At 33.2% G+C, this 19,302-nt stretch overlaps 1 protein-coding gene across 1 annotated transcript; it reads right to left on the bottom strand.

Annotated features, from left to right (window-relative positions):
• Window positions 1-4,522: 4,522 nt before the first annotated feature.
• LOC145252389 (SUN domain-containing protein 5-like) lies at window positions 4,523-11,636 on the bottom strand. The gene is made up of 13 exons (XM_080111784.1): window positions 11,560-11,636; window positions 10,769-10,900; window positions 10,388-10,481; window positions 9,472-9,545; window positions 8,813-8,853; window positions 8,637-8,671; window positions 8,009-8,150; window positions 7,371-7,427; window positions 6,960-7,044; window positions 6,524-6,639; window positions 5,951-6,118; window positions 5,112-5,204; window positions 4,523-4,998 (listed from the first exon to the last, which is right to left on the bottom strand). Exons 1-13 carry the CDS (start codon window positions 11,609-11,611, stop codon window positions 4,882-4,884), a joined length of 1,206 nt encoding a protein of 401 aa, XP_079967910.1. The 5' UTR covers window positions 11,612-11,636; the 3' UTR covers window positions 4,523-4,881.
• Between the last annotated feature and the right edge of the window lie 7,666 nt (window positions 11,637-19,302).

Below are 19,302 nucleotides of genomic sequence, written 5' to 3'. Positions count from 1 at the left end.
TCATCAGCAGTGAGATATCTACTGGATTTATTGAAAGATCCCACCATTTTTCCAGCAGCCTTGGCAACAGATTTGATGCCCATGTTCCATTTCAGATAAGGAGTAAAGGTCAAGCCCAGAAGCTTATCAAATCACGAAGCCTCTCAAAGACGAGAACCATTCATTTCAATTGATTCCAAGGGGATCCAAGCGTTGATGATGTAAAGATAAAAGCTTGGTTTTAGATGAGTTAAAAGTAACCAGCCACCTCTTTCCCCATTGTACCACTTGCTCAAGATCAGAAGCGAGAGAATCAGTAATAACTTGGTCGTTTACAGTCTTAGATGTGCTAGCATATATGGTAGTGTCATCAGCATAAATGTCTACGAATAATGTAAGGATGTGATTTAGAAGATCATTAATGCAGATCAGGAAGAGGGACTCCAGCATTAATACTATGAGCTTCTTATTTCTGCCCATCAACACTACTCTCATGAACATATCAGAGAGAAATGATTTTTTTTTTTTTTTTTTTTTATTCAATTTTCAACCCAAACAAGGCACTGTGCCACTTTGAAGCAGGGGGCTACTATTAGGGAATTAATTAGCGGGGTCATTATGAGGGGAGAAGAGTAGAAAGATGTTTGTTAACATTACACTTGAACTTCTGCATATCATTGCAGTTGGGAAATCAGAATCCGGGAAGGGAGTTCCAAAGACCCGCAGTTCTGGGGAAGAAACTATTGGAGTAAAAGGCTTTCTTGCACCTAGGGATCTCTACTGTAAAGGGATGAGACTTAGTAGCTTGTCGGGTTTGTCGGCGGTAGTTACGTCGGGGAGGTACAAGTGTTTGCAGTTCGTCAGAGCATTCACCATTAAAGTATTTGTAGAACAGGCAGAGGGATGCAACATCTCGTCGATGGGACAGAGGTTGAAGCCTAGATGACAGTTCAGGACCTATCAGGTTGGCGACTCTTTTTTTAACCCTGTCCAGGAGCGAGAGACAAGCAGCAGATGCACCAGCCCAGATGTGACAACAGTACTCCATACATGGGCGAATGGTTGCCTTATAGAGGTATAGGATACTGGCAGGCGTAAGTAGTCTTCTAGCACGGTAGAGGGAGCCAACCTGCCTTGCAGCAGCCTTGGCAATGCTCTCAATGTATTTATTCCAGTTCATATTCCCTGTAAACGTTAGGCCGAGGAGTTTAAAAGAAGTACTTTCAGGCAATGTGTTCTTGGCCATTGCTATTGGTGGTAGAGAAGGTTTCTTGTAGTTATTGAAGGAAACAAGCTTAGTCTTAGCAGCATTGAATGTGACCAACCATTTTTGTCCCCGTTCCGCTACGCATTGGAGGTCGTCCTCTAGTGTTTCTGCCATTTCCTTGGATATGTGTTCATTTGTTTTCCCCTCATATCTGTTATAGAGACTGGTGTCATCGGCAAATATACCCATCTCCGAAACAATATTATCAGGGAGGTCGTTTATGAATATCAGGAATAATAGAGGTCCAAGGATAGACCCCTGAGGTACTCCCGCATTTATGTCATATTGTTTGGATGTATGTCCATCGAGGACAACTTTGATTTTTCTATTACTTAAGAAGGATTTAATTACATTATGAATTCTTCCAGTGATTCCATATGATCTAATTTTCCTTAGAAGACAATCGTGCCATACCCTGTCAAAAGCCTTAGATATATCAAGGGCCACCGCTCTACCCTCCCCTGTTTTATCCAATGAACGGTATATACGTTCAGAAACTACAATGAACGGTATATACGTTCAGAAACTACAGATATCTGCTGTTGAACGGGCTTGCCTGAATCCATATTGTTTGTCAGTCAGGAGTTTAGCAGCTGTTAGGTGCTGGACTAGGGCTTGATTAACTAAGGACTCAAATATTTTGGCGAAAAGCGGGAGGAGGCTAATGGGGCGATAATTTAGTGGGTCAGTTCTTTCACCAGAATTCTTGAAGACTGGTACCACAGAGGCGGTTTTCCAGCAGTCGGGAAAACAAGATTCGTTAAGGCATTTATTGTAAAGTTTTGAGAAGACATTTCCAGATATACCGGAGCTGGAGATCTTGTGAAGTAAACCTTTATGCTATACTCTATCAAAGGCCTTTGATATGTCAAGAGCAATTGCCCTAGAAGGGTTGCCTCTGTCGAGAGATTCACAAATCCTATGAGATACAACTGTAAGCACATGTGCTGTAGATCTAGCAGAACGGAAACAATATTGCATGTCACTAAGAAAGTTATTTTTGCTGAGATGGTTGACTACTTCTGTATTTAATACAGATTCCAGGAACTTACCCATGATGCACAGGAGACTTATTGGCTTGTACTGAGATGGAGATGACCGATCATCTGAAATCTTAAATACAGGGCAAACTGATGAGATTTTTCTGGGTGATGGGAAGCAATTCTCTTTAAGACAATGTTTAACCAGTTTTGTAAATATGGGCGTTAAATCTGGTTGAAGTTTTTTGAGCGCTACAATTGGAATAGTGTCAGGGCCAGTTGCTTTACTGGAATCAAGGTTTTTGATTAGCTTGGCAACATCACGCACAGATATTTGTATGCCACATAGCATGTTTTCTGATACAGGAGGAAATATTGGTTGGTGGACTTCGTTAAAAAGTGTAGAATCAGTTGCAAAGTTCTTGGCAAAGAGTTTGGATTTGTCTGATTCTGACGAGATTACCTCAGGTCCATTGATGATAGTTGGGATAGAGCACACGCTTCTGTTAAGGACCCTGTTTTCTATTTGCCAAAACTGGTGAGAACCAAGCCGCTGCTCAGCTACTTTGGACTTGACAGACTGAGCATACAACTCTCTCGCATTTTTTATTACTTTTTTTCAGTGGTTGCTGACAGTCCTGAAAAAGGCTTTAGTCTCAGTACATCTATTACGTTGGAAGCAATGGAAAAAGTGAATACCGTGCACAATGGCAGCAGCACATTCTGGAGAAAACCATGGCTTGCTGTTAGGTTTATGCTGGAACATTTTTGAGGGTATGAAACGATCTCGGCCTACACTAAACCATTACCTCAGGTGTTATACTATAGAGGAAACATCCTTTTTAAACATAGGCTTAGTTCTGATGACCACAGAAGAAGATGAAATAAGGAGATGTGTTCAGAAGAGTAGACTTTGGTTGTATGGCCACGTTGAAAAAAAAAGATGAACATGATTGAGTGAATAGATGTACAACAGTTGAGGCAGATGATTCAGCTTAGAAGGGAAGGCCAAGGAAAAATGAGGATAATGTGATAAAAATGGACCTGAGGGAAGGAGGGATAATAAAGACTTGGCCAGAGATATGTTACTTAGAAATTTAATCTTAAAGGAACGCAATGCATATAAACATTAAACATTAAACTGATGCTGATGCTGCTGATGCTGCTGCTGCTGCTGCTGCTGCTGCTGATGATGATGATGATGATGATGATGATGATGATGATGATGATGATGATGATGATGATGATGATTGAGTTTCCTTGTTTCTCTTCAAACTGTTTTTAAAACCATAATAAATGCACTTCCATAAATGCCACGTTTTATCGCAACCCTTAAATAAGCCTAGTTATCTTTGACCCTGGTAGAACTGGCTTGTGTGTGTAAAAAGTCATATAACTGCATGCCACCTGATTGATGTCAATCATTTGGGTTAGGGTTAGACAGAAAGACCAAGTGTGAAGTGTTGCCTGACATTGCTCACACTGGAATTGCGGACACACATTGGTTCCATTATTTGTTAAATTGAATCCAAAGTTCATCAACCAAACTTGCCATTCTGACCTGGATATCTTGGGCACTAAGACACTTGCAGCATCCTAAATGCCAAAACCTGATGATTATAGTGATGATGTAGAAGCAGTAACAACAATTTGCTCAAGTATATCAACAATGTGATCAGCATAAATAGTTTTCAAAATAATCGTGTTTGATTATGGTATGACGAATGGATTGCATAAACAGTATTGGAGCTTTTCAGAGATTTTATTTATTCAATAAATTTGACCGTTCTGCAAGTTATAGTGATTAGTGCTTAAAGAAAGTATGTGTGTAGGAGGAGTAACCGAGACTTACCGGAAACTGAGGCGACATTTGCCATTACATCAGGTGGAATAAATGATGCGGAAGAATGAATAAAGCAGAAGAGAAATCAGTTTGCGATGGGAATGAATTGAAGACAAAAATATCAGAGTTTCAAAAGAAATTTGTAAATATTTTTTGTTTTCATTTTTTACTTTGCAAGTCAATCTTATAAACGTTTGCAGAAAAAATAGAATATTCGAAAATTACATTCTAATATTTTTAATATGAAAGTTTATAAATAATTTTTTAATTATTCAATATTTTTGTTTTCAAATTTAAATTTCATGAAAAAACAAAAAAGAAAAACTACAACGTTTTATTAAAATAAAAAACTTTATTTGAATATGATTTCAGATTTAAAATATTAAAAAAAAATATTACAAGACTAAAAAGAAAAACAACAACTTTTTATTAAGAGTAGAACAGTTTATTTGATCATTTATGAAAAAATACATGATGATGAAAAATATTTACATTTCAGAATTTCTAAAATAATCAGAACGTATTTACAAATTGATCAATGGATGCAAAACAGAAACTTTTTTCTGTAGATTCAACAAAATTGAAACAGAAAATAAACGAATTGGAATCTACAGAGAATAAACCATTTGACCAATGAAAAGTACTTACAATCTACCCACAATTGGGTACAAAAAAGTTGTTTGATGGTAAAATGAACATTCAAAATCCATTTATTCTTAAGACAGGACCAGAAAAAATTTACATAAAGGACAGTTTACAGACACAGAGATGATCTGATTAAAAAAAAACAACTAAGGACATACAAAAGACTTTTAAGGAGTGTAAGGAACTCCATGTACACGGAAACGATAAAGACAAGTATATTCTGAATTGCCGTAGTTGCTGGAAATCCGAACTTCAACATATTGGGTTGGGTTTTCATTATTCATCTGAAATAAAATAATGAAAACTGATTTAGCATTTCACATGCGAACAATATTGAAATAAAAAGAAAATCTTTAGTGAAAATTGGTTAAAAACAAAGAAAACACAGAAACATTACCTGTGTAATAAACTGCTGAATAGGTCTCCCATCATCTTTGTATGTATAGCTGCCTAAATAGAAACCTTCATGATCATCTAGACCGGATAAACTCTATAAGGAGAGATGGAAAAAGATGGACCAAGTTTGAAAATCAAAGAGATTCAGTAAATACTTGCTTGTAAGAAACTTATTCATACATTTTAATTTTTGCATAAATATTGTAATATTTTTTCTTATTTTAATGACAAAATAATGTTATAAAGTAACTTTCATTTTATTTTTAATCACTTAGCATAAATTTGTTACGGAATTAATATTTAATAATTTATAAAATATTCACTTTGGTATGAAATTTTACAATTAAGAATAGGAATTAGTTTCAGTCAATTTGAAATCCTAATAAAATATGTGGAAGTTATATTATAAATAATTCATAACACAAAAACAAAAGATTTTTTATTAATTATTTTAGCTTAAAAAGTTAAGAGCAATTAACTACAATATGTTTTAAATTCGTCCTATTTGTTATATTTTAGTTTTTTCATTTAATTTTGTTTATGATGTGTTTTTAAAATTTTCACATTTTATTTATTTGGTTTAATCATCATAATGAGTTCTTTAAAAACAAATTCACACACTTTAAAGCTAAACATGAAGCAGAGAAGCGCATAACATTTTCATATTTTATTTTCTTGTTTGTGAGTAGAAAAGCAGATAATTTCAAGCAAGCCTAGATATGTATTAATAAGTTCTCAAAAGATTACATTTTTACCTATGTTGATATTTTCAAAATGAAACTCCATGTATATATAAGGAAATTTTAAATATTAGAAAAACAATAAAACAGATGCACTTACATAAACTGAAAAATCCTTCGGTGCACTCTCGATGTGTCCAGAGGGAGAGATGGATTTAGGAATATGTTCCATGCTGAAGGCAGTGATTTTAATTTTATGTGATAACCGAATCACAAACTTTCCAGTACTGCCTTCGAAGGACCAACATTCACCGACATTGACATCAGGCTAAATCAAGAAATAAAGAAAAAATAAAATAAACACACAAACACAAGCTGTTTTTCTTATTGCGAATATTTTGATCAATGTAACCTCTTTCGTTTGTGTGAATCTTTTCAAACATGGAAATCTTTATGTTCCCAATTTTCTAAAGATGTACTTAAAAGTCATAGATCACATCTTTATATAATACAATAAAGAAAAATTAAGTTTTCATAAAAATAATTATTTTACCTGAATTACAGTCCTGGGATCTAACATCGATAATCTGACGTCATCAATAAAATTTGATTAACAGCAAATCTATCCATAAGATCTGATATATAATTCTGGGAAATCAGATTAAATAGACAACTACTTTGATTTTTAATGCATTAAAGAAAAATGAAGTTTTCATAAAAATAGTTATTTTACCGTAATTACAGTCCTGGGAGAATTGGATTTATAAACGAGAGGAATACCAAAGATACTGATGTAGAGAGAATTCTTCGTGAAAGTCTCCGAACAACGATTAAGGATCACACTGCCACCTGAAATAATAAAGAAAAGGATTTTTTTCAAAAATACATGAAAAAAGCTTCTTTAAATGAATGCAACCCATAATAAAATGTCAGCTTAAAGTGGATTATTATTTGAAATAGAAATTAACACTTGGAAAGATAAATTTGTGAGCATTGGAGAATGTCAGTGCTTTGATTTTAAATTTGTTTTGTCAAGAATTAGTTTATTGGCTATAATTATTGTATTTATGGTATTTTCTTTAGCTATACTTGAATTATTTTATCACACAACTTAATGACCGGTTCATAATTATCTATGGAGATAAAAACAGGGAAAATCAAAAACGCACCTCCAGATTCCAAAGCAAAATCTGCCATTGCAGTTTTATCAGCATTCAACTTCATCAGAGCTTCGTCTATCAAAGATCGTAGAAACTGGAAAATTGAAAATGAACATTGTGAAAGTTGTACGCATAATGAAGTTTCATGTTTTACCGAGGGGGAGGGGTTAGTGTAGTTTATGTTCATTCGTTATATATACTAGTCTAGCAAAACTGTGAGGAAAGGAAGAAATGAAGAAATACAATCTTTCTTTAAAGTTATTTAATTGAATTTTTGGTTTTACATATAATTGCTTGAAATTATTTGTTCCTGTTCAGGTCATTTATTATTTGTAAAATATTGTATATTAAATATATATAAAAGAGCATATATGTAGTAATTGTCCCTAGCCGGGGTTGCCTCGGAGTCATATTACTTACGTCTTTGGTTTTCTTTTCTTTTAATAACAGAGCTTCCTCTATCAAGGATCGTACAAACTGGAAAATTAAAAAATTAAAAAAATTTTATCAAGTGAAATTAAATAGGACAAAGTTTGGCGATTTTTATTTCTGTATTAATGATAGTGTGTCTTTTATTGTCACATATTATCAGTCACATTTGGTATCTTTAATCTTGTAGGTTGAGTTTGCAGTGTTTTAGTGAACCCAAAATATTAAACTAATGTATAATGTCCATTGAATACAAATATATATGTAGATAACAATATATATATATATATATATATATGTGTGTGTGTGTGTGTGTGTGTGTGTGTGTGTGTGTGTGTGTGTGTGTGTGTGTGAATAAATTATACGTATTAAAATTTTTTTAATCCTTACATCCTTAATTATCTTACAGAGAATTTAAATGGAGTAATTGGTTGCAAATTCAATTTTACAAAAGGAATTGAAAAAAAAATACAACAGAAACAAAATATCTGCCCTGTACCCCCATCTCAACCCCGATATACAACTATATAAAATCAGTTGATAACAACCTTTTTTTTTTGCAGATTCTTACCATTCCAACATCAAAAATGACCAAAAATGAAACTAAATTGAATTCCGATTAAATTTACCTTTGGCAGACTTGCATGAATGTCTTCTTTGACATCAGAACGAATGTGATTGAATCCAGCAAGAAAATCAGAACGAAGAGAATTTTGAAGAGATTTTTTGATTGTCATTTCATATTTGTTCTCAAAACTTATTGAACTTTGGCTGCAAAAGAAAAATTATTCAAGTTGAAGTTAATCGTTGTAAAAGAAGTGGAATTTTTATTCTTGGAAAATGTTACAATTGATTTAAAAAAAAAACTATTTGGGAAATCAAGAAACAATTTATTTTGGTGTATCCACTCATAACTCCAAATAATTCAAACGATTTCGAGAAGTAAATTTCAATTTATTTATGCACAAGTAAAATATAAAATATAAAATATATAAATTGATCACATAGTTTTATTTTTGAATAAAAAATTGAATTCAGTGGCTAAACTACGAGAATCGATCTCATGATGTCATCTTGAAACCAATTCGATGGAATAAAGGAGATGACTCTAAATAATTCAAACTATTCTGGGAAGTAAATTTCAATTTATTTATGCACAAGTAAAATAAACACATCAGTATTAAATGTACTTAATATGCAGAGAGAAGGTACATCATAAAAAAACTTGAAAAAAAAAAGGTGAAAAATCAAACTTACCTGTTTAATGATTTTCCTAAATTTGTATTCAAAGACTGAAAAAAATTAAAATTATGAATCGATGAATTTGAGTTTTTACTAAGAAAATAGAAAGAAATTAAAAAATGGAGAAAAGAGGGGAAGAGCAAAGCGAGTGTCGGGGGAGGGGGCGAATAAAGAGAATTGGATGTTCTTACCTCAGATTTTCCTGGGTATTGCGACATATTCGATAGGCCAGCTGCAAAAGAGAGAAAAAAATAACAAGATGGATAAAAACATATACATAATCCTCTTCTTCATAAAAAGGAAATTATACTAAAGGTAGCAGTTCACCCAAAACTGGAGGTAATTTACCAATAACTGGAGGTGATTCCCCCATAACCGGAGTTAGTTAACCTATAACTAGAGGTAGTTCACCTATAACTGGAAAAATTCATCTATAACTGGAGGTTATCAAAACATAACTAGAGGTAATTCACCCATAACTGGAGGTAGTTAACCAATAACTTGATGTAATTAACCTATTACTGGAGGTAGTTCACCTATAACCTCTTATGCAACATTTTCATTTGCTACTAAGACATAAAAGTGCATCTCACAATTCAATATAATGTCAAAAATTATATTTTTTTATGATGAAAAATTCCTGCAACAAACTCAAAAGTACAAAACGAAAAATACGGTAATCATCCAAATTGATAAATATTTCAACAGATTTGCTAAATTGTGATTCTTGTTTTTTAATTTACAATTAGGTTAGTCAGATTATTCTCACTATGTTCATCTTTGCTCCAACCATAACTTTTATAATGACTCGATAGATGTCAAAACTTGTAATAAAAAAAGCAATACTTACAAATGATCCACAATCCACTGAGCAGCAGCAAAATAAACATGGGTAGACGACGGATAAGTCGACCAGAAGTAACACTGTCAACAAGATGAGAGACATGATTAGACATATATATATATATATATATATATATATATATATATATATATATATATATATATATATATATATATATATATATACATACTAGCATTCCATTATTTAACATTGATGAGATGAGAGACATGATTATATTATTTAACATTGATTTATATATATATATATATATATATATATATATATATGCATTCCATTATTTAACATTGATTTATACCAGCATTCCGCCTAGCATTGCCCGGTTATAAAATATGTTTTAATACAATGGTATTTTGTAGACCCAAAATTGACAGAGTAGTTTGTTAAAGATCATTCCACAGACAAAGTCACTTTTATAATAATTAGCAGGACCTGAGGAAATTCCACAGCAGACTTTTTCATATGTAATATATTGATGTTGGCATTCTGTGGGTGTTCAGCATAAATGAAGCCGCCCTGGTATTATTGTAGTTTTGTGTTAAAACTGCAAAAGCATTTGTTTAAGCTAGCAGAGACCCCTGGTAACTATATATGTGTGTGTGTGTGTGTGTGTGTGTGTGTGTGTGTGTGTGTGTGTGTGTGTGTGTGAGTAATTTGTGTTCTTTCCGCTATAATCGAAACCAAAACAAAAATTTATGAAGAATTCTTCGCAAAATTAATTATTACAAGCACACACACAATAAGTTATCATGAAAATGCTAAAATTCAAACTGTGTATTAACTGTTTCGAACCAAAGGAAGTATTTATCCTTACAGTTTAGAAAGGAAATAAACAAACGGGAAAAATGTTACGTCGATTTTTAAACATTTAATTTAACAAAACCTGTTTAGTGTTTATACTTACATTAAAGTTATGTTTGCACAGAAACGTTTTGCACCTGCCATAAAGCCTTCGTTGGATATGGGGGTTGACCTCACATTTCTATAACGTCTGTTTTCTGAAGAAATTTTAAAATATACACATTTCAGCTAAAAATCAATTTTATCAAAACTTATGTGCTGTTTTAATAAATCAAATTAAATATTAAATTTTTTTTGTCATTTTATAAAACAACTGGATGTGAAAAAAAGTTTAAATTTTGTTTAAAGATTTTTTGGATACATATAAGGATGTTTCGTATTTTTAATTGCCAACAGTTTTTATTCCATGACCTTAAATCTCGAGTATTTTGTTAATGTCTAAATAGAAATGCAATATAAATTGCTGACTTTTTCAGCCACTTACCAATTATGTCAAATCTATCCATTAGATATTCACCAGTTGATTCTAATTTAGCTGCAGCAGACGCCATCCTCTGAGCCATAAATATTTCTTTCGATGAGCGAATCCTCCTTACATTTCTATAATTTCTGCTTTCTGAAGAAATTGAAAAATATAAACATTTCAGTTCAAAATTAATTTTATAAGGATATACATATTAACCCTTCCCCATTTTGTCCTAAATTTCAAACAACATAATGGCGTGTTTGCTTATAAACCAAACTAATTAAAGAATTTAAGTTTTCAAATGAATAATATCACTTTTGTGTAAGCATTAAAAATTGTGTCCAGAGCAGAAAGAAATTTTGTTTTGACATTAAAATTGTTTCATGTTGTTTTTATTATATATTAATAAATAAGAAATCATTTTGAGTTAAAATCTAGTTAGCATTACGCATGTAACTTGAGAAAAACATGCTTGAAATGTGTCACCATTATGGTGAATCGAATTAAATTAACACGCCATTTTGTTTTGATTTTGCTTTAACGCTTATCCTCTAATAAACTTCCATTTTTGATGTTAACTTTAATTTTTATTTAATCAACGCAAATTACTGAAAATTTTTATTATTAATATTATTATTATTATTATTATTATTATTATTATTATTATTAGTAGTAGTAGTAGTAGTAGTAGTAGTAGTAGTAGTGTTTATTATATTTAAGAAAAACTTATTAAAAAAAATCTATTGTTTTCATATAATGTTTTTTATTTGTTACTTGTTAACAGGAATCAACTCTTTGCAAAGATTTACCTGAATAAACAATCCTTTGTGTTCGAGGTCTTAACCAATAGGAATGAGGCATGTTGGCTCTTGATCTCTAAAAACTGAAAAATAAGGAGAAAGAAACGACATTATTAATAAAGAAAAGCAAAATCTATATATACAAAGTTGATGTTTTATCGCTCTAAAATTGATATTAAAAACCCACTTTTTCTATTTAAAAAATTATTATAACAAACTTCTTAATATATTCAGTCATCTTTTTTTTAAGGTATGCGAACTTTATTTCTTCAGAATGCTGATATCATAGAATTCTGCTAAACAGTCTTTCATATTTATTTTCAGCAACAATATTTAGAGCAGTGTTTTTAATTGGAGGGGGGTACAATGTTTTAGGTTGTAGTGATGAGGGAAATTGGTAACAAAATAAAAAATAGGATCAAAGGCCACAAAAAATACAGTGTGCATCACTTAATGTTACTAAAAGGTAGTGATGGGACATTCCAGTATCTTTTTTCTGATGCCGTTACGATTCCGATACAATTACCGATTCCGATTCTGTATGAATCTCTAAATATTTAACTATAGAGTTGCTATTTATCCTGATTACCATAAAAACACGTGTTAAATGTGCAGATATTTTCTCAGACATAAAATTACACTTGTGGGAATGATCTATAAATTTTAGTTTAAACAAAATAAAATAAAAAATTGAAAGAACCGTTTTTGGAATCGGAAAATAGGTACAAAGTTTTTCAAACCGGATATCAATTCCGATACCCCAAAAAATTCCAATTTTCTGATTCTTGATTCCGATTAATCATCCCAACACTACTAAAAAATGATGTTGGATTTTCCCTCTGCAAGCCTTTGTACTAAATGCTATTGTGTTAATATTAGTTATTATTATTAATATTAGTTATTATTGTTAATATTAGTTATTATTGTTAATATGGATGCATATCTTGAGTCGGAAATTTTTGGAAGAGGGGAGGGGAATATCTTTCTGAGACATGATGAATGGCTTCATTGGCTACAAACTCCAAGACTATCAATTAGACAATTCTACCCTTAAAACTATGTTCTAAACTAAACCTTATCCAATTACCATACAGCATTTGGTGTCGGTGGTAAAAACGTGCAATCGTGCAGGTTAACAAATCGCTGCAACCAATGAGGAGGACTTCAAGCATACCAGACGATTGTGAAGCACAACTTTGGTGAGTTCTATGCAGAAACAAACAAATAATGTATAAAAATATCAACTTTCGATAGGATCTTCATGTCAACATCTTTAGTTTTTTTACTATTTTTTTTTCTTTTTACATTTTTTAATTTGAAAATATAAAATTTTTTTTTGCAATAAAAAAGCAATAGTAAAATCTAAAAATAAAACAAATAATATCTGTAAATACGAGAAATAATTTTAGTGTATAATTTATTTCAATAATTTATTTTAATTCATTTAATTTTTTTATTATTCAAAGAAATTATTAAGTGATTTTTTTGTTACAAATCATGATTATTCATATTTACACATACAATATTTTATCCAATAATTGAATGCTCGTGCAAGATAATTAAATATAAAAATGCATTTTAAATAAAACCACTATTATGTAATTACGTGTCATGTCGAAATTAATAAAAATCCCCCCCCCCCCGCAAAAAAAAAAAATTATTATTCCACATCCTCCATTTTCTAATTTTAAATACTGATAGGTAATTGAAAACAACCCTTCATACCAATTGTCACTATCCAGCTCCCCTACTCCCCGGGGGGTTGGTCCCCATTTCCTCTTCACTCCCCACATTAAAAATCGGCCTTGTGCCTAATTTGCTCGGTGGGGGAGCAAATAAATACTATCTGTTCTTCAGATGCTGCACTTCCATTTCTTGTTCTCTTTCGTTGAAGGAGAAATCCTTCACGACTGAGACAATTTTTATGTTTGTACCTTTTCTCCACGTTAAAAAACGACCCTGGTGTCTAACTCTGTCCCGTGCGGAGGCATAGTAAATAGGTACAATAGAAAAAACTCATAAAACTGCAGATTTGGTTAAAATTGAATCACAATAATACCTTGAGATATGAATGTAATTCATTCCATGACCACTAACATATCTTTAAAAAAATCGTATCTCAAAACAATTATTCGTATTTAAATTAAAACATACAGAATTAATCCATTCAAAGGTTAAGAAATTTATGCATCACAAGCTAAAATTATGCTTGAATTACACTAAAAAATCACTAAAGAAAGATAAATACAAAAGTAATGACACGGAAATTGATATACAATAATAAATATTAATAAAAACAATAACAAGATAGAATAGTACTCAACACCTTGGTGAGTGCCAGTGTTAGAGATGTACACAAGGAGGTAGGGAGAAAAGCAAGGCTACCACGTACACACACACACACACACACACACACACCCACACACACACGCACACACACACACAATATGGCAACTAAAAAGGGCCAAGATTATACACAAATAAAAACTAAGATAGATGCAATTCTCTACGCCAGGTACGCCCCAAAATGGAGCACTGTTACTACATCTGAGCAGGAGCTTCTTGGCATGCCCTATCCAGTCTTGATAGAGTTCAAAACTTTTCCCTGCAGCCTCTTTCACACAGAAGAGATGTTGCAAGCATGTCTCTGCCCTACTATTATTTTCATGGTAAGTTCTCGTCTGAACTCCAATCTATGGTACCCTTTTGCCAAACTTTCACAAAAAACACTCAACTAACTACAACCGTTATATACGATATTCGTTTTATAGTGTTATAGCAGCAAAAACCCTCAAGAAGTATTTTCTTTTGCGAATTGATACTAAGCGATTCAGCTACAACTGATCAATCTCTCTTCTTCCTGTCCCCTAGACGCAATAGCTTATCAACTCAAGAGGAAAAGTAGACAGATAATCATGTTTGTGTCAAATAAAATATACTTTAAATGCAGGAAAAAAGATCCTTACCTGTATATCCTTATTTACTGTATAAGTATGATGACAGGATGTGACACAAGGTCGTCTAAAAGATATTCAGCTTCTCAAAAAGGGATACTTATTGATCTATATCTATCAGTATGTCACTAAAACTTTGTTTTGCGTTGCTGACTTGTTATCGTGCACAATGAAGAATGAGTGGCAATTGTTAAAAGATTTCCCTTTATATAAAGAATGGTAGTTGCCAAAATTCTTTTATGACGTCACAGAAAGATGATGTTTTCTATTGACAAATGGTAAGGAAAAATCTTTTATGACGTCACAAAAGGATAACTTTTCTATTTAGATAGATAAGAAAACAAAAATCGTTTATGACGTCACAAACAATATTGTAATCTACTAAAACAGTTGATAGGCAACCCATGACACAAAGGTCAAAGGCCATTTCTTCGAATAATGTCAGCCCCTCTAAGAACTAGGTTTTTAATTTTGAGCACTCTAAAGTTGAAATGAATTTCGATCACTTAATCTCGCATGCACAAATCACGATTTGAGCGGTTATTATGACATTTAAAACAAAGGGTTTTAATTTCAATGATATTTCTTGTGATTTAGGTTAGTCATGGGGTTAGTTCCTTGCTAATAGAGTAAGACATGTCTTTGTGGCCGGGTTCAAATCTCCTGCCTAGCAGTAATCGTGTCACCCTGCACTGATGATTGCAAAAAGGTTGAAAAACCCGTACCTCTAAGTATTTTAAAATTATAATAATTGAATATATATATATATATATATATATATATATATATATATATATATATATATATATATATATATATATATACTATAATTCTCCCTATCTTGAGTTGAGTATATGGGGAAATGATGTACAAATTACCCTTCGTGTATGAAGTGATGCTCTTTGTGTAAACAAATTGAGCTTAGGTATTTGGACAATGTCAAAACATTGTTAATCCACTCCCCGCATAGTAGCAGCCGAATAGTGCAACTGTTAGACGTTCCGACTCTTATATGGGTGGTTGGAGTTTCGATCCTGGCTTGAGGTAGTTGCTTGTCTAGCAGCCCTGATGAGCTATGAAACAGCGAAACAGTGCTGTATGTGTATGATATATATATATATATATATATATATATATATATATATATATATATATATATATAAGTTAAAGTGTGTCTGTGTGTATGTCTGTGTACATTTCCCTACGCAATAACTCTGTAAGTTTGTATCCTACAGATTCGAAATTTGATATACAGGGTACTGAGATTTGGGAAAATCAATGTGATTGGTTTTCGGACAGAAATTTTGTGATTAAGAGGTCAAAGTTCAACGATTTGACCTTTGAGCACTCTACCAAACTACTCCTACAATTTTGGGTCTAAACACGTAAAATTTTAGATATAGATTCCTTGGACATGAATCTACCTTAATAACTTTATTTGAGCCCTAAACAATAAATTTTAACGGGTCGTAATAGTTAAAAGAATCGATCGTTTTTTTTTGTTTTTGTTTTTTTTGCTCAGCATACACCTTAAAACACCCGAGCAACGCCGGGCACCCATGCTAGTATATATATAAGAAAAATTTAATGCTAACAAAAAATTTAAAGCAAGTAAAATAAAAGTATAGATCTGCTATAGAATTGTTAGCATAAAAATCAAAACTTTGAAAATTGCAATGTACGAAAAAGTGCATTTTTCAACGTTTTCATTTTCATGATATTTTTGCTATTATTTCCTCTGGAGAAAAAAACATTTTTTTAAATCCATAGAAAAAGAAAAATATTTCATTATATTCTTGTTTTTCAACATTGTCATAAATTAATAAATAATGTTTTTAAACATTTTTTTTAACACTTGTTAATAACAAGTATTACTTTATGAATATAATAATATTATTCGTATAAATTTATCGTATATTTATATATATATATATATGTACGGCCACTTAAACCACATTTCAAATATCAGAACTTGTTGCTTCATCCAAAGAACACGATATCGATATTGTGTGTAATCAAGAGCACCGTCTCTTCCGCAACAACATGGACATAAAGTACCATGAAATTGGTAACAGCTGGACACTAGTATCAACGTCAGCATGGAAAAATTCGACAAATAGTACCATTGGGGGAGTAGGACTTCTGCTTAGCCGTCGAGCATTGAAATCATTGAAAAGTGCTGAGAAGATAACACAAAGGATAACTCTTGCTAACTTCTGTGGTAATCCTGCTACTACTATTATTTGTTGCTACATCCCTACCAACGTCTGTGACAAGCAAGAGATCCTGAATTTCTAGGATGAACTCTCAGCAATAGTGCGCTCAATCCCCAAACATAATTTATTGGTTATCGGGGGTGACATGAATGCACATATAGGACGGGAAGACAACAAGCATAAGTTCTATTTCCATGATGGAACAAACCGAAATGGGGAGTATCTATTAAATGTTCTCCTTGAAAACAACCTACAATGCATGAATACCCGTTTTTAGAAAAGACCCGGGAAGCTCTGAACCCATCAATCCCCAAATGGAGACAAGGCGCAACTGGACTATCTTTTTATGAATAAGAAGTAGATCAATAGTCATGACTAACTGTGAAGCTTATAGCAGTTTCTATGGTATGTCTACTGATCATAGGATTGTAACCTCCAAGTTGAAGTCAAGCCTACGAGCGAACAAAACTAAAAAATCATCTAGACAGCTCTACAACTGGTCAACGTTGTCACTGGACAATCAGATCAAATGGAGATTCATCTTCGAAATATGAAACAGATTTGATTCTTTACAAGCACAAGAGCAGGAACCAACTGCTAATACCACCTATGAAAACTTCGTTAGATCGCACCAAGAAGCAGCAAAGAAGTGTATACCTCTGAAGCCCAAGGTAAAGCGAAAAGTACCATGGGAAAATGACCAAATAATATTAAAACGAGAAAAGTTAAAAAACATAATCAAAAAGCAACATAAATACCCCGCTCGACAGAATAAAAAATTAAGGAAGCAGGTGCTTCAATAGCTTAGTATGACGTACCTATCAGAACAACAGAAGTATGTTGAAGAACAAATAGATCAAATCCAGAATGCAGCAGATAACAAACCATCATATCTGGCTTGGCAAGTAGTAAATGAGATATCTGGGCGCAAACAACCTGCCAAAGCTAAGTTAAAGGCAAACACTCTGGAAAATGCATGTTCGAAATGGAAAGCACATGTTGAAAAGCTACGTGGAAACAAACCAGAAGAAACAGACCAACCAATTCATCCAATTGTTGTACAGGAACTCGATATTGAGAAGGGTGATTTTACAATGGAGGAACTTCTAAATGTACTAAAGAAGACCAAGAATCGTAAAGCTGCCGGCTTAGAAGGGTGACCTAAGCATACCAAGCAACTACAGAGGAATAACACTCACTCCAATTGCAGCAAAAATCTACAATGCCATACTTCTCAATCGTATCCAACCAAAGATCGAGAAAGTGCTCAGGAAGAACCAAAATGGATTTAGAAAGAATCGCTCTACTACGAGTCAAATACTTACTGTCAGGAGACTGATTGAAGGAGTCAAAGCAAAAAACATTGAGGCAGTCATAATCTTTGTAGATTTTTCCAAAGCATTCGACTCTGTACATAGAGGAAAAATGGCCAGCATATTAAAAGCACATGCCATTCCAAATGAAGTCATTAATCCTATCATGATGCTATATGAGCACACTCGAACAATTGTCAGGTCCCCAGATGGGGACACTGAATTTTTCGACATCCGCACTAGGGTTCTACAAGGAGATACTCTTGCCCCTTTTCTTTTCATTGTTTGTCTTGACTTTGTACTTCACACCTCTGTTGATATACACAACACGCTAGGCTTCACCCTAAATGAATCCAGAAGCAGACGTCATCAATCAGCACACATAACTGATGCAGATTACGCAGACGATATTGCTTTGTTTGCGAACAACACTGCTGATGGGCAAACACTGTTATGTAAGCTAGAAAAGACTGCAAATGAGAGAGATATCGGAATTCGCATCTTAAAAGCATGGACCGCATTGGATGGGCTACATTCATTATGGACTTCGGGACTGGCTGACAAACTGAAAAGGCAGTTCTTCAGGGCAGTGGTTTAAGGTGCTACAACCTGGACACTCACCAAAAGATTGGAAAGAAAACTAGATGGCACATATACTCGTATGCTAAGAACAATATTAAATATATCTTGGCAAAATCATCCCACGAAGCAGCAACTTTATGGCAACCTACCTGCCATATCTAATACCATCAGAGAAAGATGCCTACGACTTGCCAGTCATTGTCTGAGGAGCAAGCATGAATTGGTGAGTGATGTATTGCTATGGCCTCCATGACACGGCCCCGCAAGCAGAGGACGACCTAGATCCACGTACATCCAACAAATAGCACACAACGCCAACTGTGAACCCGAAGATCTGAGGCAACTGATGGAAGACAGGAAACTCTGGAGAGGAAGAGTCACATTCGTCCGGGCAAGGAGCCCGTCATGATGATGATGTAAAATTAAACAGTAATTATTCTTTATGCCTATATACACTAGTGTTTCATAATTTTGCAATCATCAGTGTAGGAGGGGGACAATTTCTGACGGTCATGCACTTCGAAGCCAATCCAAAACCACCTGTTAATTTATTTTCTAAGCCTTTAACTCAGGGCCACCAATCAATTGCCATGGTAACGATGGGAATTAAGAACTGTTATATGCCAAATTCAGGTGAATACATTATACAATCTAGAGTGTTCGAACGATTAGAAGTGGTGAACATTG

This window comes from Euprymna scolopes, chromosome 29 (genome assembly GCF_053919585.1).
Source record: "Euprymna scolopes isolate OS-2025 chromosome 29, ASM5391958v1, whole genome shotgun sequence".
NCBI classification, from domain to species: domain Eukaryota; kingdom Metazoa; phylum Mollusca; class Cephalopoda; order Sepiida; family Sepiolidae; genus Euprymna; species Euprymna scolopes.
This window is presented reverse-complemented; position numbering and strand designations above follow the sequence as displayed.